Below are 27,168 nucleotides of genomic sequence, written 5' to 3'. Positions count from 1 at the left end.
AAATGTAATTTAGTCATTATATCCGTACCAATACAAATTATTTTTAAACTAAAGTGAGATCTCTGACAACCCGGTTGTATCAGTTAATCCATTTTTACAGACTTTTCTAAGAAAAGTACAATACCACTTTTGGTTGCATGGTGGGAGTGGAGGGTGAAAATGAGTTTTTTTTTTTACTTTTAGGCCTATGTTTTAAGTTTTTTGGCTTGAAAATCTCCAAAACTTGTACATCAATTTCATTGAAATTTAAATATGCTGTAGTAGTGTATCTGTTGCACAAGTGAAAATTTTTGACAAGATTGGTCGAGTAGTTCTTGAGTTACGCTCAACTTAAGGTCGAAAAAATTTGAGCGGGGCAAGTTTGGGACGTTTTTCGTATAATGCTCTCTCTGCTTCAGTTTAGCCTTCGGAACCACCGTAAGATGTTACTTCAGAGGATGAATGAGGATGATATGTATGAATGTAAATGAAATGTTGTTTTGTACAGTCTCAGGTCGACTGTTCTTGAGATGTGTGATTAATTGAAACCCAATCACCAAAGAGCTATCCACGATCTAGTATTCAAATCCGTATAAAAGTAACTGCCATTACAAGGATTTGAACCTTAGAACTCTCGACTTCGAAATCAGCTGATTTGCGATGACGGATTAACCACTAGAACAGCCCGGTGGGCTTCGTTATGATGCTGCAAGTTGAAACGTTGACGTTTCTTTTTTTGCTGTATTTACTGTAAGTAATATTAAGCCAAGGAGAGGAAAAAAGGGGAAAGAGGAAGGAAATAAGGAAAAGAGATGGGGAAGGAAATGGAGAAACGGGTAAAGGGAATGTGGTAAATGAAAATGGGAGGGGGAAAATGGATAAAGAAGTGAAAGGGTAAAAGAGAGAAAAAGTTACATTTTGTGAAGTTCCGTTATGTTCATTTTGTTAATGTTTTATCAAATTTTCAATTATGTTCATTTATATATATATATATAAATATATATATAACATATATATATATATCTTAATACAGAGCACGACCTCGATAGATCGGAACTGCAAGTGTAAATTATTTGACTCGAATCAAGTCAGGTAGTTGCTATGGAAACGTTATCTCCACACTAACTGATTGGATTTCCATAGTTACACTTGCTTTACGATCCCGCCTCTGTATAAAGTAAAATCATTTTTTTACTTTAATTCGTTTTCCCTTCTATTTATTTAATTTATTATAACTAATATAATTTATTATAACAGAAAGAGATAACAATTTGAACTAAATGTCTATTTACGGAATAATAAAAGCGATCTAAATATAAATAAGCAACTAATTAACAATAATTATTAATTAATAAACAATAAATGGTTAATAATTAAATAAAATTGAAGGAAGAACAAGTTTTATAAAAATTGAATAAAGATAAGTGAAATGGAAATACATTTTTATAAAACTGCTTACATTAACACATCATACAATGATATTAATAATAATTACACAGCACGTATAATTTACCAAATAATTTAGTATGATAATCGTAAAATAATATAATCAAAACAAACACGTACAAAACCTTAAAATTATCCAAGATATTCCAGTATACATTTTAATAAGATATCTATCATACAATAATTTATTATATAATATTTTACTTAATTACATTACATAATAAACCCAAAACATTTGATACATTTTAAAGAAGTTACGATAATTTTTTTTCAAGATATTTTCATTTTCAAATCAGTTTGCAACATATTTACACTGAAGTTGATAAATAATTAAATTAAATTAATGACACTGAAATTAATAAAAAATGATTTGATAACTAAATATTTCAATCCAGTTTCATTTAAAAGTAACATAATTTACTTGATATCATACAAAAAAAAAAAAATAATTTAAAACTAAAACAACCTTTTATGGCAGAAAAAGTAATGGGTTTTTGCATAAATGAAGCCCAGCCAAAAATGTTAAACTAATTATATCAAAATTAATAAACTAAATAAATTAAAAAGCCCCCAAAGAATTCTGAAAAATAACATTTTATTATAAGGATATAAAAATTACAATAGACAAAAAATTTAAATAATTAAATTTGTAATTTTATTAATAAAATAAATAAATTTAAAAAAAATACCTTAATATAAATTTTAACATAAACTTCTTAAGTGCTTTTATAAAAAAACTTTAAAAATTAATGATTAAAAAAAGAGTTACAATCAAACTTAAAAATAGAATTTGTTAAAAATAATTTAATTTTAAACGATTACCAAATAAAATCTACGATCCTTTTAATACAATAACCGATTAGATATACGTTCGAGCAAAGTACTGAAGTTACAATTCGCTAAGGTTTTACCGATTAAAGATCCTGTAACAAAATGGCAAAAGTCTTTGTGACAACCTCTAACAACAAGACGAGTCAACGCTCGCTGTCTAGGATCGACGGTCGCCGTTATCGAGACGATCTAAAAGGATTCAATCATACATCATGAATTTTACTTATTCATACTTGGAAAAAAAACAGTACCTTACAACTAGACTATTTCTTAATTGATAAAATTATTAACCAAATAGTGTTAATATATATATGTTTTTCTTTCGCGAACAATTTTCCATTTTTTCGTTAATTCAAATTATGAAAATGTAGAATAATTAAAATGTTCCGTTAAGAAAAAAAATGACCTAAACACATCCGAAATAACAATTTAAAAAAAAAATCCGTGTATGAAAACAGCAATCGAAAAAATCGGATGTGGACACCACATAACTTCCTTGTACGCCTATTAAATTACATTTTACATTTTTTAAAAATGAAAAGTACATAAAATTTTGTTTCATTAATAACTTAATTTCATTAATTGTTATTACGGAATTATTATTTATTGGAAATTTTTTTCCCACAATCAGAGGTTATCAATCAACTAATAATAAATCAATATATTTAAATTAAAAAAAAAAAATGTTAAAAAAAGGGATGAAGTCTGATTCATCATCTCCTTTAATTTTAATAGGCTATAACTTTGGAACCAATCAAAATAAGTAACATTTATGATATATCTTTGAAAAGCTCTCAAATGAGGGCTTATTACTGCAATAAGAAGAAGTCCAAAATCCAAATTTTCTTTTAATTTTAAACAGTATTGAATACTTTTATCTATTTTGAACACTTTTGATCCAGTCGATTGGGAAAATGCGCAACTAGATGTTACAACAATCCTAAATCCAAAATTTCAACATCTACGCTAATCGTTTTTGAGTTATGAAAGTTACATACGTCACGCCGAAACTAGTCAAAAAAGATTCAGGGGTGGTCAAAATGGATATTTTCGTTGAAATTTGAAAACCGAAAATTTTTTGAAAATTTGAAAAACACCCCAATACTTTCTTAACTTCGTACAAGAAGTAGAAAGAATTAAACGGCAAGTCATTTTCGTAAATATGTTTAAATTTTTTTTATAATCTCTCAACCTATTTAAGGTATACAGAATGAAATTGTCCTAAAGACAAAAAAAATTTTTCTTTTTAAAAGTAATTTTTCGTTAATTCTTTCAGGAGAAGTTCAAATAAATCAAAACGGATAAGTTTAAACAGCAAAACGGATAAGTTTAAAACAGCAAAACTCTTTTTCTTTACAAGTTCGTTAAGATATAACCAACTGGAAAAATTTTTCAAGAAAATAACAGTAATGTATTATTTTACAATCCATAACTGTAATCATCATTATATCGCAAGAACTAAACAAAAAAATCGATAAAATTAGATTTAATTATTATTATTACATTAACGGATTACTATTATAACTTAAAACAAGTCGATGACCTCTGCAATACAATACAATATCTACTACAGTGCCTTGTATAGCACTACAGTTGATGACGTATACAAGGTACACGGCATCGTTGCGTAGGAGTTTTATACAACCTTCGGCCGCGACCCGACTGTTGGTATTCTACAATTCCCCCGCCTGACGCCGATTTGCTCGTGAAATTGCATCCTGTTTCATAAAGTTGCAAGCAAGATATTATTATATTTGTATGGATATTAAATACCGCACATTAAATTTAATGCTCCATATTTTTTTCCCCTTTCAACACTCACCGTCCTCCTGTAAATCCTCCACGATCTGAGCAGGAATTACGAATGAATATATAATCCTTAACATTTAAAATTGGTCATACTACAAACGGAATTCATTTTTATTTTTATATTATTATGAAAGGATTACACCTTTTTTTTTAGCTGTAATACAGGTTATACGGCTATTAAATAATATAAAAAGAATAGATTTTATCCTTGAAAAATAATACCTATCAATATTTAAATCTGCAGGAACCTCAGAACTCTAATTAAAAAAAAAAAATTATTATTTTCAGTTAAATGTATATATATATCAAAACGATTTTATTTTTTATGACCTCGGAAATGCTTTTGCACATATTTTAAATTGGGTCTGGCGAAAAAATGCCGACCCAAAAATCGAATCCGAGACCAGATGATTTAAAAGTCAACATATTGCCAACCACTACACCATTTGTCCAGCTAAATATCGAAATTTTCTCAAAATTTAAAAAAGTTCTAGTATAACGGAAACCTGAAATTTAGTATAATGATTTTCACCGTTGTCTTCAAAAATCTTAAAAGTGAACGTTTATGTACACAAAAACCACAGTGTATCCTAATATATAATTGCTATCATATTGATAGTAATCTTTCCTTGGAATTATTTTCTTTTTTTAATTTTTAGTATTTACTTCTTTACAATAAAAAAAAAAGTATATTTTACTTTCACAGATCATGTTTAATAAAAGGTCGATTGGGTTCATCGGTCAATATTTATTTCCTTTTCCAGATATACATCTTAATTTTTACCGCCTTTTCCAAGAAAAGTACGGTATTACTTTTCAGTCGCAGGCGGGGGTGGGGATTGAAAATGAATTTTCTTTACGTTTTGAGATATAAGGAGTACGAAAATACCGATCACTTAAGTTATGGTTTCCTTACATATTCAATAATAAGCCTATGTATAAAATTTATTGGCTTGAAATCACCAAACTAATACATCAATTTCATTGAAATTCTAGTCGTTCTTCAGTAACACTAAATTAGGGTCGAAAAAATTTGAGCGGGGCAAGTTAGAAGAGCGGTTCGTTATGTTGCGCTAGTTGGAACGTTGACGTTTCCTTTATCTGCAGTATCTATTGTTAGCAATATTGTTCAGAGTATTCAGGAAGCGTTGTTTATTTTGAGAGTCAAGATGATCGGATATGTGTCTTCTATCTACTATGTTGACTGTGTAGTGACGTAGTTTCATACACGCTTATACAATGAGTCACAGCGGTGAGGTAGTTGAAACTTGATGCTTGTGTGTAGGGTCTACTGGTTAAATCGAACGTATGTAGTGCGTTGCACTCTGAAAATCAGTGCGTTTCTGAATGGGAAATAATGAGGGCGTCGGAATTATTAACTTTACTGATCTTCTTGTTACACTATATTAAAATTGTTTTTTTATATTATTTTTTATATCTGTGTATAATTTTATTTTATTTAATTTGCTTATTGTTACTTATCTCTGTTTCTTATTTATTTCTTAATTCGTTTTCTTCGTAAAATTGTTATTTTTAATTAGTTGATTTTAATTCCTTTTGACTAAAAAAAAAAATAAAATACGGAAAATTCGGAGTCTTCTAGCATAGAACTGGGCAAGAGTTTTTAAAATATAATTAATTCTCATTACAGAAATATTTTGCTGATTTATTTAAACGATTGTTTAATATCTATTTTGAACATTGTTTACGTTTCTTAGCTTCATTCTTTTATTATGCGTTTCAGAAGAACTCAATTGTCAAAACTTATAGTACTCTCTTAATCTTTTTCTGCCTTTTTAATCGCTGTTTTTGTTGCCTAACTTACTATTATTGTAAATTTTATCATAATTAGGTACTAATTGATTGAAAATTCATTGATTATCAAAACCCATACGTTCGCTGTTGTCTTATGTAACTTCTTAAATGTATATTCAATTTTTTTTTACAATTCTGGTCTGGTTAACCTCGTTAAAAATTGTGGTAATTATTATGTTTTCTGCTAAAATCACACTATGATTTCTATGAGAGTGATTTCTGTGTTTTATCTATGATTTCTGTGATTGTTTAATACTAATTTTAAAAGTAAATTCCTCTTAAAAAGAAATGTGTTCTGAACCTTCCAAACACTAAGATTTATAAATCCTGTACAACTAAGCAGCTAATTTATTTATTCTCCCTTCAATAAATTCATCCAACAATTAAATGCTACTTACTGAAGAAAAAAAATTTATACATTACAAAATATTTTAAAAGTGATGACTAGATTCCTCGAATATTTTCTCCAAAGACCAAACAAAACAAAAATCTCAAACAGTAAAATAATTACTTTCAGAAGCCGTCTTTTAAATTATTATTATACTTTTTACGTGAATATAAACGTTTTCATCACGAGTGATGGAACTTCAAAATCAGAAACGTTTGTAAAATAATTCTGAGGGAGTACCTCAAGGAACGGTAATTTGCCAAGGCGTTTCACCAAACAAATTTTATCGATAATATATGTATATAAATTATTCAACCATTATTACAATAAATTATGGTTGTAATGGTTATTATACAACCATTATTACATTAAAGAACAAAGAGAATGAAACATTTACAAACCAAATAATTGATTTTTAAAAGAAAGAAATCAAAAGTTATTTCAAACAAAAAAAAATTAAATAGAAAAATTAAAACAAAAAATACGACATCAAACATCAGTTAAAATGATAATTAAAGTAATGACATAAAAACGATATTAATGATAGTCAGTGGCCGGTTAATAAGTGGCGGACCTTATAGTATGGGAAATCGGCCAAGGCTTGGAGACTAGTCGATATCAAGTTTTGTTAGTAGCCAACTAGAAGCGGAATAAACATAGTGTGAGTGCGAGTACAATACACTGTTTGTCTGGCAAAACCACGAAGTGGCGTGAGGTACACTCCGTAATTAGAAAAAGACAGACAGTTCATCAGAGAGGATAGAGGGGAAAAACGTAGGAGTAAGTTAACAACAATGCAACGAACCGTGCAACTGTAATGCATTTGCATATCCTCCTATCAGTAATCGTTTAATGTATATAACTTACCACCTTCGACTACATATATGCTAGCAACCGACCACCACATTTGAGAAATTGAAAAAAAAACCACATATATAAATCAACACACACTTAAACGCACGCACGCTCGCTTGGAATAATATAAGTAGACCTTTCTAAACAAACGCATTCGTATCTAAATGTAATTAAGAAGCAGTTCTTCATAGCAATAACCGTTTAAACGATTGAAGAATCGATTAAATACGATTTATCAGTATTCACACTTCAACTTCTACGATCCGAAAAAAATTGGAACAAATAGATCACCACAAAAAATTCGCAACTGATATAAGAAACACTTTTAATAAATAATCATTCGAATATTATTCAAATCTTTATAGCATATAATCTTACTCACTACATAAAAATCGGTATCCCGGTTAAAAGAAATCTATAAATTTTAATTTCAACAATAATACGTCTTAACTTCTTTTATGAATCTTACCTTACATTTAATGATTGCTAACAACGTTGCTACATTTTTAAGTAATTTGAAATATCTTAAGGGTATTTTGTGATCCAACGAATCCTAAATGTTCTTCCAATCTTCTACTTATCCAAGTATGCATATATTTACAATTTCACTGTCCATTTTTTAACTCAAAATTTGCTATTAAAAAGACATTCTAGGTCAAAATAATTTTTATAAGATTCCCTTTAAAAAAAATTGACTTTTTTATATTCGATGATCTTTACATAAGATTCAACTCGAATTAGATAATGACAAGTATTGATCCATTAAAGAAATTCCAATGTTACGTTGGGAATCGAACCTAGGACCTTCAGCTTTCTATCAACTAGGCTGAGACGAACATTTATCTGAGAATCATAAAACATTTAGATTCGAAAATAATAACCCCGACTATCAGCTACTTTTTGATTTCAGAGGATATATGCCTACATCGACAAACACAAACTTTAGGATACAACATTTCATAATATTAGAACGACCGGATTTACTCGGTAAGCACCTAAATCGTAAGTTGGGATTTTTGTACGACCACAAATGAAAAAACAACAAATCAGCAGACAAGACGCAGGCGAAGCCGCCTTCATCAAACCAAACAGGCCAAGGAGTAACCCAACGAGGTTCCACGTATTGGATCGAATGAAATATCATACAACTATCGGGAAGGAAAGGATCAACGATAAGTCAAAGAAACGATCTAGCTACAACACCAGTCAAAAAAATATCATACGTCCCATTCACATTCCTTCGGGAGTTCCGGGTATATTTATCCAGAATAGGATAAACACATGATATGATCGACGACTTCGTTTGTCTGCTGCAACAAAATACTTTTTCTCCACCATATGAACCAAGTCTCAAGTTTCTTGAAGGAAAATCATCGCCTGTTCCCTGAACTGTAAGGCGTGTTATATAATGAAACTATATTATACACTGTTCATCCACTACTCACTGATTGAATCGTAAAAAAATATGAATCGGTGTAAATAATATACAAAATATAAAGAAAATCATACATAGCGTAAACTAATATATTTTTTTTTTCACCAATATTACTTGATACATCTGATTTAATTGTTTTTTGTTTTTTTTTGTAAATAATATTCTTATTTTTATTATTAAAAATATAATTTTAAATTCTCCTAACACTCCGGAAAAAAAAGAAAAAAAAAGTTTTTTTTAACGTACGAAAACCTATGTAGGGTCTGTCAATAGTCTAGTTAATTATTATTACTAGATACAAAAATAAATTCATGTACAGGAATATAGAGCAGTGGAAAAGTGCCAAAATAAAAAACAAAATTTCAAAACACCAACCTATAAAAGGATGCTATGAACCAACATGTTATGTAAACGAAAAGGCCACAGCAGTCTATTCCCTAATAATATCTAATATTACCTAATTTCGGTGTAACGTATAAAAAACACCACGGCTAGGGCCATTGACAGTAAATCGTTGATTCAGTACTAACAAGAAATAAATGTCACTTGTAAACTGTAAACACATTTTGTTTATATACAATTTATCACGGACAACCATATTAACTAATATTACATAAAAACAAAGAAATTAACGTCTTAAGTAAAATAAAAAAACAATGTTAGATGGACATCGAGACACAATATAATGTAGCATAAAGTAAAAAAAAAAGTATTATAATTTGCCATGACCCGATTCGTGAACCAAGATGAATTATCCAAGTAAAACATAGAAACGCGCGCGCGCGATTAACACATATTACAAATTAGTATACCAAAGTACAATGCATTTAAGTTAAAAAAAGTAGTAATAATAATAGTAGTAATACAAAATGTACGTTTATAAACTGGTGTTTAATGTTTAGATACTTAACCAGCATCTACTCACTGTACCATAAAATTACACCTAAATACATTTTAAATTGCATTTTATTGTTACAACGATACTGTTACTTTCCAACAATGTGACAATTCATTGCCAGATAAATAAACCGGTAAATAACATACAAAAGTTAACAAACAGTATCTACATTCTTCAACAGAATTATTATCGATGATAATGTAACAGAGGTCAGTACTAAAACATTCATTTTATTTCAAATATGATGACACGAGTGCGCGCGCAAATACACAATTTTCTAATGATACATCAAAGAGTTATTACATGTACCTGGAATTCGTGAGCTATATGTTAAAATGCGTTAATACATTGAAAAACCTTCAAAGGACGTACTGATCCAACACTTTTTCAACTCATCATCCAATCGCTAAATACAGTACAAGCTTATCATGAGGTAAAAAATAACGAAAGCGATTGATTACCTTTGTAACCAAATCTAAATTCTTATTTTATTACGATACTATTAGCTTAGTCAATACAAATTTTAACCTCGAAAAAATTTACTACAGCAAATAAATTACTGGAATAGGTTAGGAAAAGTATGTAGAACAAAAGTGTGCCATAGCGGACATGATCGATAAACCCTTGGAATTTGTAAATTAAATTAAGAAAAACGTTTTAGTCTTTCGCCAATTGCGGCTTTTAAATATAAAAAAGCACCAATAAACAGCTGAAGAAATTTATCATAAAAATCTGCCGGGTATTTTTTTTACGAGTAAAACTAAAGGCGCTATAGAATTTTACAATAAGCACCAAAATCACACTATAGCTATCGTACATAGGTAGTGTAACTCGAGGGCGCGCAATAAATAATCTTTCATAACTCTGTTCCTAATAGATATTAAAAAATTCAAAAAAGGTACGGATTCATAATACCCAAGGCTATAAATTAATCAAATTTTCGAAGTATTTTTAATTTGTGATCGCCCGTTAATCCGGATCTACTGTGAAAATTCGCAAGTTGATAAAACGCCTATAACAAAAAAAAATAATAAAATAGCAAAAAATGAAAAAGTCAATATAGCATCATTCTATTATCGAACTTACTACTTCTACTTGTTCCATAAGAGATATCCGCATATCTTATTTAATTGTTTATTTATCAACATTTGAAAAATTTATTTTTTAAAAGAATCGTGTTTTGTTACCTCAGCTAAAACTCAAGCCCGACCATTATTAATTCTGTTTTTCAAATATAAAAATATTTCAATTGTTATTTGTAAGGTAAACAATATACTTCAAAATTGTAGAAATGGGTTTACAAAATCTTTAATTTTTCAATGACTTTTAGGAAGAAAATGTTTGTATACTTCGTAAACTCATGAAAATGACGCTATAAAGAAATAGTTATAAAAAATTAATGAAAATATATTTTTTGTAACTTCGTAAATTTATGTAAAAATACGTCATTTATCCATATTTAAACCTTATATTTGATAGATTTTGCAAAACGTTTTTCTGTTTGTAGAAAAAAACATGATTTTCTGAAAAAATATCTAGTTTTTCGCCAATACTTTGTTTACGTTTAATCTTATGAAAAAATAAAATAAATAAAAAATAAAAAAAGGACAATTTTGCATAAAAAAGCTCCCCAACACTTTTTTCTACGAGCAAAATTAAGAAATTATGGATGAATTATTAATTTATCCATAATTTCTACGGATGTATTATACGTATGCATAATTCCTATGGATATATTGTTAATTTATCCATAGTCTTACTATATACGAGAATATAAGGCAATGAACGACCATAATCCCTCAGGACATCAAAGAATTCTTACCCAGGATGGAAGATAAGTAGTTTGCTCCATAATATTAAAGAGCTTCCTGAGAAAATACTAAGATTTTTCCAAACGAGAGAATTTTTCGCCTTCACCCAGAATTGTACAGGGAGTTGGGTATCCAAAGATTCTTAAACTTCAGGTAAACCTTCTCTAAAGCAATATAACCCGACATATAAAAAAATCATATATTACCTTTTACTTCTGGTCTCGAATACTGATTATATCTGCTATCACTTTTAACAAGCTAAAAAAATTTTTATCATATTAAAAGTAGAATGATTTGTGTTCGTTTATTTGTGTACGTTTCTGATAAACACATAATATAGTCGCGATGTAGAAGGTTATTCTGTCATTTTTAATAATATTAATACGGTTTGGGTCCTGGGTAAGGCGATAAAAAATGTCACATGATTGTTGCGCTACACATGGGAACATCTCAAGGAATAGCATCCTGAAAATGAATGGATGGGAAATAAGAAAAACAATTTTCAAACATCAAATCCACGTTTAATGAACTATTTTCAGTAGATCGCTTTAGTTAAGTACGATGGATTCCAGTTCGCTACACACTGTTTTATGATTTTAATAATCATAACAGTCAAAATACGCCTACTTAATGCCGATTAGGTTTTTTTTTATAAGCCCGATAATGACGCTGGAAACATTTTTCGATCGAGATGATTAGAATAAGTATTAATATCAAAGAGTAATTAAATTTATTGCTGCCTATCATTGAATTTTTTTGTCGGTTACAAAAAGAATACCAATCTTTCACAGTTTAATTTTTAGCAAAATATTTCTTATTAGAGAAATATGCGAGAAACAACAGGTTTCATGCTGTAGAATATATCAACAATAAATAATAAAAAATTTCACAAGCTCTCAATTCTACGTATATTATGTATGTATCGTCAACAAAATTAAACGTTTGCTATAAAAAACAGACTAAGAGGAGGAGTTAACTGAAAGACTAAAATATTTATTGTACAAAGGCTGTTAATAAGTTTCATAATATAATAACTTGTCAGTCAGAATACCAGTATATATATGTATAAAACTTGATAAACTCTATCTGATATATTTCAAGGATGATAAAGGCCTTATATTAATCAGTGCAAGTGTATAAAATATATGTACATACTATAAGTGTTAGCTCTTAATGAATATTTCAATAACATTATATTAATACAATGATTTAATTTTATATAGAAGGCTTATACTATTTACAAGTATATTTACTTTTAAATAATAACTGTGTTTATTATATATATATATATATAAAGGTTACCGATTAGTTCAGATAAGATGTTTAAATAAAAACTGCCTACTTAAAAACGACAAAAGTCAATTGATTAAATAACTAAATATGAAGTTACTAGAGTGACGTTCATATTTAAAGGACGAATACAGAGCAAAGGAAGTCTTCCTGCTTATATAAATGCATAAATAAAAAAATGAAAAGAAAAGAAATGTTATACAAAGGATCTGCTGTTCAATTTATTATTACACACACACACACACACTCACACTCTCTCTCCAACTCTCTCTCTCTCTCTCTCTCTCTCTCTCTCTCTCTCTCTCTCTCTCTCTCTCTCTCTCTCTCTCTGAGAGAGAGAGAAATTAATAATGTTGTTAAGATACAATGAATTATTTCATAATAAATACTTAAGAGGCCAAATCACTCTTAACATTTCAAAGAAAACCCACATTTGGTTTAGAACATTACACACATAACCTTCGATTTTTTTTTGCATCTATATACACCACCAACAATTTTGAATATTTATTTTTATTTAATGTTGAATAAACATCATTACAAAACTGTACGATAGAAGGAAGAAAACGCCAATTAATTCGTACTGCACATTCGGTACTTTCACGTAGAGGGGGAACAAAAGATTATCCCCACTAGATTTTTAGAATGACCTTGACTGCGCATCACATTCTGCGCACTTCAACGTTATTGTTTTAACATGCCAACGTTCAGTACGTATGCTTTACGCTTAAAATAAACGAAAATGGATTTTTTCTTTCTTGCGTATGTACTTTTTTCTTTTTAATTTTAATTAAAAGTTTTATAGATGAATCACCGCTTTTCTAATTTTCTTTAAGTTCAACTTTAGAAAAAACCACAAAAATCTTTATTCTTTGTCAAAAAAATGTATAATCTTATTTTCGAACTTATTTTCATTACATGATTGGGTAAATACAGAGAAAATTTTACACTTCTAACCGAAAATTCGATAAATATATCATAACAACGGCTTGTCACTACCGTGGACCGAGATTTTAATTATTATTATTACGTATTCGACCCGATAAATATCAATGGAATGTATATTTACAGAGAGCTGAGAGCAGAAGTATGACGTCATTATGGGTCCATCATCACCTAAATAGATAATTATTATAGAAAACAAATAAATTACTAGTTTATAAAAACGTTCATAATCAGATCTGAAAACGCTTCGTTTTCGAGTTACAGCTAGCGAAAGATTTCGGCCGGATATAAGCTCTTCTAAAAAAAACGTAGCCGTACTGTAATTTTTGGGACTCAAATGATGGTGTAAATTTGGTGGTTTAATAATTTGAGCTGAGATAGTATAGAACAGGCCCTGTTTTATCCTATTAAGATATAACTACTTCTTTTATCCAAGTAGTTTTTAAGATATTCGACGAAAAACACAAAATTCGGCAACGAAATAAGTGTTATTTTTTTTTGTAGTACAACAGCTTTGTTAAATGACAAACAACTTGTACAGAATTTAATTCTGGGAAAATTAATGTAAATACAGCCAATAAAAACTTTTAAAAATCGGTTTTTTATTGAAGCAAAACAGACGAAAAATAGAGAGAAAATCGTTTTATTCTTTCTGATCTAATAAACGTTATTCTTAATACAGCAAAACAAAAACAATAAAATACATGAAATGATAAATGGTAAGACAATAACAAACCTCAGTTACAGTAAGTGATCGAAAATCCCTCCTTCACAATGTACACAGCATTCTGCCTGACGTAAAATTTTTAAGGTGGCTTTCAGTATCATTTCAGGATCGTTACGTAAAAGTTCGATAGCATTTCGTATTTTAATGAGTAACTCTTCTTTAGTATTAACTTTTTTTTGTTGGTATAACTATCGTTTACGTACGGCCCATAATGAAGTAATCTAGTGATGTTAAGTCAAGTGATCGTAATGGCCGATCGATTGGTACACCACGTCCAATCCACTTTTAAGAAATTGGCATTCATGCGATTTCTGGCTACTAAAGAAAAATGTGGCGTCGCACCATCGTGCTGGAAAATAATTTGAAATCTACTACGTACAGGTATATCCATCAAAAGAACCGGCGAATTATTTTTCAAGAAATAAACGTACGCATCTCCCGTAAGTTTTTCATTGAAAACAAATGGTTCCACAATTTTGTCATAAATAATGTCATACCAAACATTTATATTGGAAACTAGTTTCCGCAGTGTCGTCAGGATTACAAACTCTCTCTTCTTCTCTTTAGCCTCCGGAACCACCGTAAGGTTATTACTTCAGAAGATAAATGAGGATGATATATATGAATACAACCGAAGTGTACTCTTATGCAGCCTCAGGTCGACCATTCGTGAGATATGTGATTAACTGAAACCAAACTCCCAAAGAACACCGGTATCCACAATTTAGTATTCATACCCGTATAAAAGTAACTGCATTTACTAGGATTTAAACCTTAGAACACTCGACTTAGAAATCAGCTGATTTGCTATGACGAATTCACCACTAGCCCATCCCGATGGGGTTTACCATGTGGATTGTATTCGTTCCATAAATTTTTAGAGTTGAAAACTCCGTTTCTCGTAAAAATGGCTTGATCAGTAAATAAAATTGAATTAACTGTTTAATTTAATACGATTTTCTATCTATTTTTCTCGTCTGTTTTGCTTCAATAAAAAACCGATCTTTAAAAGTGTTTATTTGCATTTACTGGTTGTATTTACATTAATTTTCTCAGAATTAAATTCTCTACAAGGTTTGTTACTAAATCCTCCATATTTATTACTCATTTAACAAAGCTACAGTACTACAAACCTAAAAAAAAACTGTTTTTTCGACCCCGAAGTTTGTAGTTACAGTTCTGGGACCTGTTCTATCCTATTTCCTAGATCAAATTAAATAAGAAAACACCAACTTTACCTTTTAATTCGGGTCCCAAAAATTATAGTAGGGCTTCTTTTAAAAGAAGAGCTGAAATCCGGGCGAAATTTTTCGCTAGCTAGTTTTCGAGTTAGGGCTAGCGAAATATTTCTCCCGGATTTCAGCTTTTCTTTTAAAAGACTCGAAAACAAAGCGTTTTCATACTTACGTTTAGGTAGACTGCTTTCATTATTTTCACCAGTAGAACATTTCCTGAGATTTCTTTGCGGAACATCCTGTATCATTTTAAATTTTCATCTCAATTTTATAAATCTATCATCTTCCCAATGGAATTTTCTCCTGCGCTTCTCCTAAAATTTAGACGAGCGTCATCCTCCCTCTGCTCCTCAAAAAAAATAACCGTCCCAAAATAAGTCTTCTTAGCTTTTTTATCAATGCCTTCACCGGTGAGAATTGTACTCAAATATTTTTTTCTTATTTATCTACAATCGATTTGACTCTCAACAAATAAATAAAATAATTAAAAATCTACGATTATAGAAAAAAACGTGATTTTGTAAAACCAAAAATAAAACAAAATGATAACCGGACTAAATTTTTTAAAACATACTCTTTCATACTACATACGGATGGATTTATTAACTATAAATTTTCCACGCATATAAAAAAGACGATAATTCCTTTCTAGCAAGATTAACTATATAAAATTCAAGGAATGCAGGTAACTTAGATATAAATAAACAATTACAACGTAAAATTTATGACTGTAATAAAACCTATTACGGGAAATAAAATTATCGAATTACGGTTATAGATTAAAAATTTAATATTCTAAAATAGATTAGCCGTAAAGATATACAGCTTTAATCCAAACTAAACAACTTATACCATAAACATCTTGTAAACAATTTAACAGCAAAATATAAATGTATATATACGAATACAATTTATTAACTAGTACAAGAGCGTCAACCATACAAAGAAGAAAAAGCCATTAGTTTTACTTTAAGTACTTAAAACCTGTTCAATATTCAGTTCTTGCACGTAAAACCACATCTTAATTGATGACAAATCAAATACACATATAAAATGATTCAATTTAGCTTTTTTTTTAACTAGTTCCTTTTATTATTATATCTATCTAATAAAAAGAAAAATATTAAAGAAATAAGTGATAACACTTGTTCACCTCTTTTAACGTAGGCGAACTACTCGTATTTTAAACCCACGTAAATACGTACGATAGAATGAAACTCTTTCATCACAGTCTGATTATTAGTGGTGCACATGCAATTTAAAAAATTGTGAGTATACAAATGATCAAAATAGACAAACGATCAGTAGACATTGAATTAAAGGACAAATTCTAGTTAGTATTCCTATAATTTTTACATACAAAAATACAGTTTTAGGAAAATTTCATATATATGAAAAGTTATTACATTCAAGCAGCATAAAATAAATATTTATTAAATTAATCTCTTTTTCATTCCTGCTGTTTATACTTTCGTTTAGAACACTCGCACTGATTTCTGCTTCTTTGATTTTTATTTTTGTCGTTTATGTTCTACATACAACTACAATATTTAAATGTTATATTATATATTCCTGTACTATTACACGAATCCATTTTTTTTTTTCAAATTTTATGCTAATTTTTACTTTCCCGGCGAATAGCTAAGGTGAAAGATGGTGATCATGTCAAATATGAGGTATCGGGTTTTTAGAAACAGTTTACATTTTTGGTAATATTTTACAAATTTGGCTAGAATATTTTTACATACGTGATAAAATCTTTTTTTTTCAGAATTCGTTAAGAAAGGGAATAATCCCGAAATAAACAATTTTGATATTATTTAGAGACATTCTAAAGAAAACGTTAAAGCAAATTTGTTATCTGCAATGCATAAATAAATAATCCAAAAAAGATTAACCCCTCCCCCAACCACACCTTATAAAACTAAAATATACGTTTTTTTGTTCTTTCGCTCTATCTCTCGTGGATTTAAATATTTTTCACACATTTTTTGAAATATTTTTACTTCATATATAGAGCTATCTAGAAATGTCTACAATTTTATTTAATAACATACCCCACCAAATTGCAGAAAAGTTTAATTTTTTTTTTGTTATTTTATACTTTATTGAATGGGTGTTAAATTTAAAGAAAACTTTACCTAAGAAGATTTGTTAAGCTTAACCTATACATATATTTTTTTTTAATTTCTTAAGATTTATTCTACACCTCTAAAAAATATATACTTGTTTTTTTTTTCTTCACTTAAAGGGCTACTAGCATTTAAATAGCTTTGGCATTTATTCCGGAACCAAATGAGAATAAATTCTTTTCATTACTTTCATAAAAGTTACGCTTGACCGGCGTAGTTAGGAAATTTTTTTAATATCTATTTCTAATCATTAAAATTAAAATTTATTATGTTTATCTACAATTTTTTTTAAAGAAAACTTTTTTTATGAGTTTACGGGCTCAACTGCTACGGACATTAGCTCCGTATTTGAAATTTTTAGCGTATGAAAAATGCCTAGTCTAACCGGGATTCAGATCCGGGACCTCCGGATAAAATGCCGAGACGCTACCAATTCGCCAAGGAGATCGGCAGAGAAAAAATAAAATTTATAACTAATAATTTTAATATCAACTTTAAGTTGTTTATTTTAATAAAGACTCGCTTAATAACTGTTTTTAACAAGCAAAATTTATACGAGAAGTTATTAAAAAAATAATAATAATTTTAATTACTCTAAAAACACTAAGCATGCGTTGTAATGAGATGTTTTTTACAGTTTTCTTAAACAGTGGAGATGAAAGAACCAATGTAACTTAAAAATAAAGAATGCTGATTATTTGATTATTACTAAAGAACAATAATTTTCGAACAGATTAATTTCCGGATTAACATTCCGGAAGGAAATTCACAAAGGGGAAAAACAAAGGAAGAAAGCAAAAATGACAAAACTGTATCTTATCTAAAATAAATACTCTTATAACAAAACAATCAAACTATATAATCTCTAATATACTGTTATAAAGCGATTAATTAATAAAACAATTCAAACGTAGTAAACAAATACCTAACTATGACTACACAAAACTTATTATTATTAGCGTTTATTTTTTTAATTAGGATAGTGTTACAGAATTAACCTTTACTAACAACAACAATAATACTGTTCTTATAAAGAAAATAGATCTATTTTATACATTATTTAATTTTGCCTTGGTCATATTAAAAGATAAAAAAAAAAACTAACCTTCGACCAAAATATAATAAACTCATAATACGCATATATATGAAGTAAAAAAACATATAGATTATATGTATACATTATAAACAATAGAATATAGTCGCACATTATAACGAATGAAAGTGAGGAGGGAGACATAAATGGTACTCAATGTTATTTAGAATTAAAAGACGTAAATTGTACCACTTTCATGTACTAATCCAGTATTTTTTAGATCAATAATGCATATGTAAATACAAATAAGAATAACAAAACATGATCGTATTCTTTTGGTGTTTTTTTTTCCTTTAAGCAGGAGTAAAAGAAATTAATTACAAAAATATATCCTAATCTGTATTCGTCACAAAAGAAAAACCTTACTACTTTTATTGTTATATCTTATAAATACACAGTTTGAAAATAACTGACCTTTTAATTTAATCAATAATCTATCTACGACAGAGATAATTCAGCAGTTGTTATTTAAAAAATTTTAAATATTAATTTTTACTGTAATTATAAAAAAAATCTTTTTCGGCACGCCAGAAGGCGGAGGTAGATTTCACCGGTGCTAAGTAGGAGATAAAGAAGATTTCCACCTTAAAGTTAAGAAAGACTTCAAATTTACTCAATACCACAATGGTTGCATGTGAAAAAAAAGTTTCACATATTTAGCATACGACAAGCTTCTTACAATTCCAGCAACATTTTGATCATCCCTTGCCGTAAGGGTTGGTAATATCAAAAATTGTTTTAAAGAAAAGTTTTAGATAATGTTTAGAGGACTAAGTACCACTTTAAACCGATTCGATACTGTGCCTATAAAGGGAAGTACGATTTTTTTGGCCACTGGTTGGTGATATCAAAAAACTTTACTTTGATAGGTGTTAGGCCCTTATCCGAAGAATAGTAGGAACTTCAAACGAATTCAATATTTTACTTAATAAGAAAGTTATAGCGATATTTTGTTTTTTCGATTAAGCCCCCCATGGTCCGATTTTTTCCATTAGCGAATTCGACCGAGATTTTGGGACGAGGTTTTTTAAGGAACAATTTGAAAATGATTGCCACAAAATTACGGCAGTTATCGTGTTCACAATAAAGTGAAATATATACATAAATGTATATATAAACTTTTGAGCTGATTGTGGTTTTGGAGTCTGGTGGATGTGAAACGCAAAGATATGTCGAAATTTTCCGGAACTCGAATTATGGTACACATTACGATAGGTTCTTATGAAATCTACCTAAAAAGAACCCTTGTACCGATATTTATGTCTTTTAAAAAAAATATTATTCTAGTTAAAAAAATTAAAATTCACTTTTTACTTACATCTTTTAAATAAGCATTTTAGTATTTATCACACGCGTAATCATTTTTATTATTGTTGTTTTTATTATTTAAATAATTAAACTATTTTTGAAATCAATTCACAGCATTCGCATTAAAAAAAGTATGTTAATAAATTGGGAGTTGCACTGAAATAGGATATTACAGTGCTACTATCTACCGAGTAAAAACAGAAACTGAATGTTTTTAGAATTATATTACACATTTTAAAAACGGGATGAACACAAAATTTTAGTAAATTTAAAAAATAAAATGTTAAATAACGGATTAAAAAATTATTTTTTTGAGGATAAATATACAATCGTCGAAATCTTCAATTTTTTAACATTAATTATAGTAAATGATTATAATCTGTTAAATTAAGCCCGTCCGTGCATGGCTGTGATTTATCATAATTATCGAAGTCTACGCATAACAAACGGTTTGAGAATTATTCATTATGTTTAATAATACAATTAAAATATAATATTTTGTACTTAATTATGGTAGTCGTTCATTGAAGAGTACGCAAGTTATTTCATTAAATTAACAAAATAAAAACAGTATATTTGATAGCTCAGTGCTGCTACCTACAGAGAAAAAATAGAGTGAACATTACTCTAAAAACAGAAGCTAACATTTTTATAAACTTTTACTCATTTTCTATTATTTAGAGACGAAATTACAGCTTTAAACTTATTTCACCATGTTATAGGAAATTTTTTTAACGAGTATTATTCAACAAAAACGTCATATCACCTGAAGCGAATAGTTAAAAAAATGTATAAACTTTTTTACTTTGCGCTATACGAAGAACAATATGCAATCTTTGTCGGTGATTTCTCAGATTCTTCTTTTCTATTATTTTGAAACACGGTTTTTTCTGTAATATTAGATTTTCCTTCAAGCAAAACCAATGAACCAGAGTAATAAAAAATCCAACATAATAAAATTAATAAAATATAATCCTAAAGATATGTAATAAATATAGTAATATAGATAATTAAAAACTACTTTTATTATTTTTACTAATAATTTACGACATACATTTCTTATGTAATAAAAATTACAGCGATAATTTAATAATACTGTAGTTCAACATAATAAAATACACTTTCACAGACGTACTGTCTTTAAACGAAGGAAATATAACGTATATGTAAATAAGTAAATGAAATAAAATCGATGGATTACACTATTTTTCTTGTTTATCAGATTAATAATCACAACAGACCTTAACGTTAATAACGTGTAGATAAATGACCTTAGTGACAATACACTCAAGTGATAGGTTAGACATATTGTACAGAATAGACAAGCCTAGACGATTGTTAGTATTTATTATTATTAAACGGAAAAGAATTATAAATGTCTTTGGTAAGTCTAAACATCTTTTCACGTTCACCCGGAAAAATGACGTCATATTCACAGTAACGAACGAGTTGTATACAGGTAAGAATACTCCCTGTATGCATGTATTACTGTCGGAAAAAATATCATACAGCCTTTAAAATTAATACAAATAGATGGAATATACAACCTTTTTAAGTCCTTTAATTACATTTATATTCGCAATACGTATTAATCAAAAGATATAAATTCATAAATCATTACTTACTTGGAAGTAAATGTACACGTAACATAATAAAAAAAAATTGAAGAATTTTCTTTTTTGTTATTATTGTTACTATTATCTCATTATTACCTAAGGCTGAATTACACACGAAATGTCTTTGCACGATTTCCTACACTTATTTCCAAAGTTTAGATGTACCTTCTTACAATACGAATAGAATTATATACAATAATATAAATCTGAAATGAATTTAAAAAATTTATAATTCATTCGGAAGTAATCGTAAACTATTCCCACGGGGATTTGTACGGTTGATCTGCTGACCGACCAGTAAATCCATCGTTAAGTACACATGCAAATATTTAGTTAACAGAGATGGCGATTTCTTTGATGAATCATTAGTGTTGTTTGTGAACTGTATGCACAGCCATGGGTAATAAAAAGCCATAACAATTTCACAATTTTAATTTATATTTTTTTAAATCGGTATTTAAATTAAGCAAGGAAATTGTTGGCAGCTGTTTGATTTTAATTTGGTGCCGACTTCTAAAAACTGAAATTGAAACAATTGAGGAAAACATTTTTTAACGCAGATTTTTTTGAAGCCATGTTATGTTAATTATTTGAAAAAAACTGAGAAAATATTGTAAGATTTTCCCGGCTACGCCGCGCCGGTCAAGTCATGCAATACCCTACACAGGTTTTTCAAGGCGGAAAGTTATTGTAATTCAAATATTAATTTTATTTTTATAATAAAATAACTTCATCTTTTTATAAAACAATAACAAAATATAAAGTATAAAGTATAAATTTTGTGAAAGTAATAAAAAAAAATTGTTTCTCATTTTGCGTCTGGAATATAATAGGTATGTCAGGCTACTTTAATTTTAATAGCCTTTAAATGATAAGAGAAATATACAAAAACAAAAAATAAATAAATAACAATAACAATTAAATGAGTTTTCTGAATAGATCGTACTACATACGAGTCCGTTCGATTAACGAGTACACCCTACATACAAGCATCAAGCTCAAACTTATTCCAGTTTAATCTCAAATTAAGGTTAAGTTGCCTGTTGACCTTAGATTGAGCGTCTCAAGAACGATTGAACCAATTTTCATCAAATTTTAACATACACAAATCCAGAAACACTATTAGAACATATCTAAATTGATCAAGTAATTTTTGAGTTTTTCGAATCACAAATTTTATACATAAATAAAATTTATGTACAAATTAAATATACATAAATTGACATTTTAAGTAAATGGTATTTTTGTACTCCTCTTAGCTCAACACGTAAAGAATATTCAATTTCATCCCCCATTCCCACCGTGCGACCGAAAGTAATTCCGTACTTTTTTCGAAAAAAATTTAAGAAAGTTAAGATATTCACAAATAAAATTTGCTTGAGTAAAGTTTTCTCTAAATCTAACACCCCCATAAATTATACGTTAAAATAAGAAGAATAAATTTTTCAGAAGGTTTTTCTGCATTTAAAGTTCGGGGTTTATAATTTAACAAATTGTAGACATTTCTTCATAGCTCTTTATATAAAGTATAAACTTTTTATAAGTTTTTGAAAAATATCTTGACCGAAGGGAGATTGAGTAAAAAAACTAAAAATATATATTTCAGTTCTAAGAGATGGGGGGCTGATTTTTTGAAAAAAAATTCTTTGGATTATTTATACAATACTGATTTTATAGGTAACAAATTTGCTGTAATACAGTTTTCTCAAAAATCCCTCTTAAGAATATCGAAATTAGTTTTGTTGCGATATCTTCCCGCCTCCTTAACGAATTTTGAAAGAAATTAATATGATAAATGTCCCAAACATAGAAATACTTGAGCCAAATTTGAATAAAATTGGTTTGGTCAATCCTGAGATATAACACCAAAAGCAGTGTGACACATATAGGTATATACGCGTTTTCTTGGTCTAGGTGAACCAATTGCAATCTAAAATATGAAGATTTGAAAAAACTGCCAATAAATCATGAATGTAACAACAACCCTTTTTGTATGTATGCAGAATAATATATATGTGATTAACAGATACAATTAATCATCACCAAATTCTCTAATCCATACAAATTTTTTTTTTACACAGTAGTTTAATTTTGTTGTAATTGCACATTCAAAATACTATAAAATACATGTTTTTCTATATACTCATATAATTTTTAATTAAATTTTTTTCTTATTTTATTTTTTGTTATCGATTTTAGGTAGAAGATGAATCAGGTGTAGGATCATTAAATGAAGAAAGAGGCTGGTATATACCAAGGCCAGCGCTCTGCCGAAATTCAACAACATGCACATGTCATACAGGAACGAATGGAACTACTGCACGTTCAATACAGACAGTATCCGAATGGTTATCGCCTACACCTTCAAGTAATTCTAGTACACAGGTATGTAAACTCATCAATTACTCAAAATATCAATATAAAGATAGATTTATTTGTGCCATGATTAGGAATGTATAACATATTTATCTAATATATCTATCCCTTATCTATTATATGAATTTTAATATAACAACTGAAATTTGAATAAAATCAAGATGAACATATATAGAGAAAGAAATAGGAGAATGAAAGGGAGAAATAGATAGGCACGAAGTAAGTAAATGCTCACCTGAAGCCATATTTAATAAATAATTCCCCCTTTGATCAGTTGTCTTCTACTCAACACTTCTGTTTCCAAGATAAACACAAACAAAAAAAGGTTCACTCACTTTTTCTACATCCTGATAGCATTAAATAAAGATTAATTATCCAAATCGATTAATTTCCCAGATTATATCAAAATTTCCAAAACATGTATGTCATGCGCTTTCCAAAACCTATATTAATTAAGCCTAGTCACACCTGTTAAGGACCTCAACCCCAGACTGCTATATTTATAAAACCACTAGATAAAAAGAAGTCTCTGAAAATGTTCTTTAGGTACACACAAGCTGTTTCAATTATATATTTCACACAACACCATGATTCAGTAATCCTACCGATCCTTAATTCCTTGCTACAGATCATAGTAAGCAATTAATAGGCTGTAAAGAGAAGAATAAGAAGTTTCTAAACAACTTCACAGCCTTATTATCCTGCCACCAGATAGAAAAAGCACCAAGACTCAGTATCAAAGAACCTAGTATGAGCAGACCTGCAAGGATTTAACCTACAGGTGAAAGGATTTAACTATCACGAAAGGCTGGTATGTGAAAAAAGATGATTTATCAGTTGTAGTAGTTGAACATTTTTCCTGGAATCAAGCTAGCATTTAACAAAACCTACAGAATATACTTTTGAAAAAGAATTAAGGATAAGGAAAAGGGAGAAAATACTGTGAAAATCACATACTATGAAACAATTTAAGTCTACCCAATGTTGTCCCCTCCAAGTAACAGATGACCGTTCGTTCACCCTGCAACTCCTTTAGAGTTAAAGATATCTACATAAAAGAATTGGAAAAACTACTTCACACCAAGAGTTCAAGTTTGTTGTTGTTGCAGAAGGAAGTAACTTCTCCTTCACATAGTAAACAACCACAGAAAATAATACAGGCATCCTAAGGAAACCTCTTACTCAGCCCCAGAACTACATCGGATAGAAACATCCAACTGAATTACATACCATTCAACTAATCATTTAAGTTTGCTTCACTAATCAGAAATAATATTTAATTATTTACTAATATAACCTTAACCTAAATATATTAAAATTAACCGTCATTATACAAATTTAGTTTTCTAAAACTAAGATGAAAAAATTAGTGGCTGAATGGTACAAATATAATACAATGTATTTAAACAATGTAATTTAACATTTAAACAATGTATTTGTTTGATATAATATAACAAGCACTAATTCACTGTATAATATACAATAATTATTAATCTCTGCGTTTATAATTTGTTACAGAGTGGTTCATCAGGGTCATTACTACTGACAGCGGCTAATTTAGCAGCTCTCCGTATTGAACCTACATCAGCATCACTGCGTCAGACTGATAATGTTGATTCTGCATCGGTAGCATCATCGACACATTTTACAATGGTTAATGGTATGCCGCATTGTAAAGCAAAAGTAGCATCAGTCAGCTGTTGTCAAAAACATCAACTTAGTGTGGTTGTCATAACTATGTGTGGATTGTTTTTAATAGGATTATTAATTGCTATTTATTATATAGATAGTAAGTATTACTGATGTTATTAACACTAATAGAAACTAGTAATCTACTTACAAAAAACCTTCTTTTCTAAAAAGTAATGTAAAAAATAATGTCTGTATGTGCAAGCTTTAAGATCATTTTTTTGATTGAAAATGATCAATTTTTTGACGATTATATTCTTTTCAATCATAAAGTCATCCTCTATTAGAAAATATGTTGGTCTTGGAAGTAATAAAGTGACTCGGCTATAAGGCCCATACCAGGCCTAACATTCTAAACAATTCCTGCACCATACACACAAGCTAATGAGGTAAATCAAGCACTTAAAGAAAACCCATACTTTACTAAAGAAACTGTAGTAGTAGAGATTATGAGGCTTAGTTTTTATGTGTTAAACATCTGAAAATTTGTTTGGGGTTTTTATACAGCAACTGGATCAGAAACTGCGTGTAGAGACAGATCTACTACACACCAAGGATAGACCTATAACACAGGTTTCCACATCCTTAAAACCAATAGTTTTAAAATCACAAAAAAACCTACAAAAATAGGGATCAATGGTAAAGGAATATCCTATAGAGGATGATACAAACAAATCCAAAGAAGTACTTTTAAAATACAACCATTACATGAGGTTTGAATAATGGGACCTCATCCAGTCAATGATTACTCTCTTTTACCTGTTTAGCCTCCGGTAACTACTGTTTAGATAATTCTTCAGAGGATGAATGAGGATGATATGAATGAGTGTAAATGAAGTGTAGTCTTGTACATTCTCAGTTCGACCATTCCTGAGATGTGTGGTTAATTGAAATCTAACCCACCAAAGAACACCAGTATCCACGATCTAGTATTCAAATCCGTGTAAAAATAACTGGCTTTACTAGGACTTGAACGCTGTAACTCTCGACTTTCCAAATCAGCTGATTTGGGAAGGCGCGTTAACCACTAGACCAGCTAAACCACTAGACCACTAGTCAATAATTACTGGATCAGGATACCTTTACCCAGGATAGAGGCAGAACTTGCCTACGATTTTATATGATTCAACTCAAATACATGTTATAACAGATTATTGCTTTCCAATCAGTAACTAAAAACTACTCACGAACAGAGAGGTACAAATTTCCTTAAGGAAAGCCATGGTCAGGCTCCATAATTCTATGGTGTGAAAGAATCCAACAAATAATAAACCATTAGGCTAGATCCCAATGGAGTTTATTGTGGGAATTTGAGATAAAAATATGTATAAGTTTTTATATAGTATTACTGATTTTTATACAGTACAATAATATGAACAGCTAGCTAACTTAAGTCAAATTAAAGTTTTTCTTAGTTTAAGTGGTTCATAAAAAATAAAAGCATAAAATAGTAAAGTAATATTATATTTTATTATAAATTTTTGGAATAT

The 27,168-nt window shown here is 29.1% G+C and overlaps 2 protein-coding genes across 2 annotated transcripts in view; one reads left to right on the top strand and one right to left on the bottom strand.

Annotated features, from left to right (window-relative positions):
• Positions 1-27,168, bottom strand: part of nudC (nuclear distribution C, dynein complex regulator) — a 313,220-nt gene that overhangs the window by 269,264 nt on the left and 16,788 nt on the right. The window lies entirely within an intron of this gene.
• Positions 1-27,168, top strand: part of LOC142330994 (uncharacterized) — a 63,938-nt gene that overhangs the window by 33,841 nt on the left and 2,929 nt on the right. The window contains exons 2-3 of the mRNA XM_075376522.1: positions 23,813-23,998; positions 25,508-25,778. Coding sequence (XP_075232637.1) covers positions 23,813-23,998; positions 25,508-25,778 — 457 coding nt within the window. The remainder of the gene's footprint in view (positions 1-23,812; positions 23,999-25,507; positions 25,779-27,168) is intronic.

This window comes from Lycorma delicatula, chromosome 10 (genome assembly GCF_047948215.1).
Source record: "Lycorma delicatula isolate Av1 chromosome 10, ASM4794821v1, whole genome shotgun sequence".
Classification (NCBI taxonomy): domain Eukaryota; kingdom Metazoa; phylum Arthropoda; class Insecta; order Hemiptera; family Fulgoridae; genus Lycorma; species Lycorma delicatula.
The sequence above is the reverse complement of the archived record's forward strand: the minus strand, read 5'-3'. Positions and strand labels throughout refer to the sequence as shown.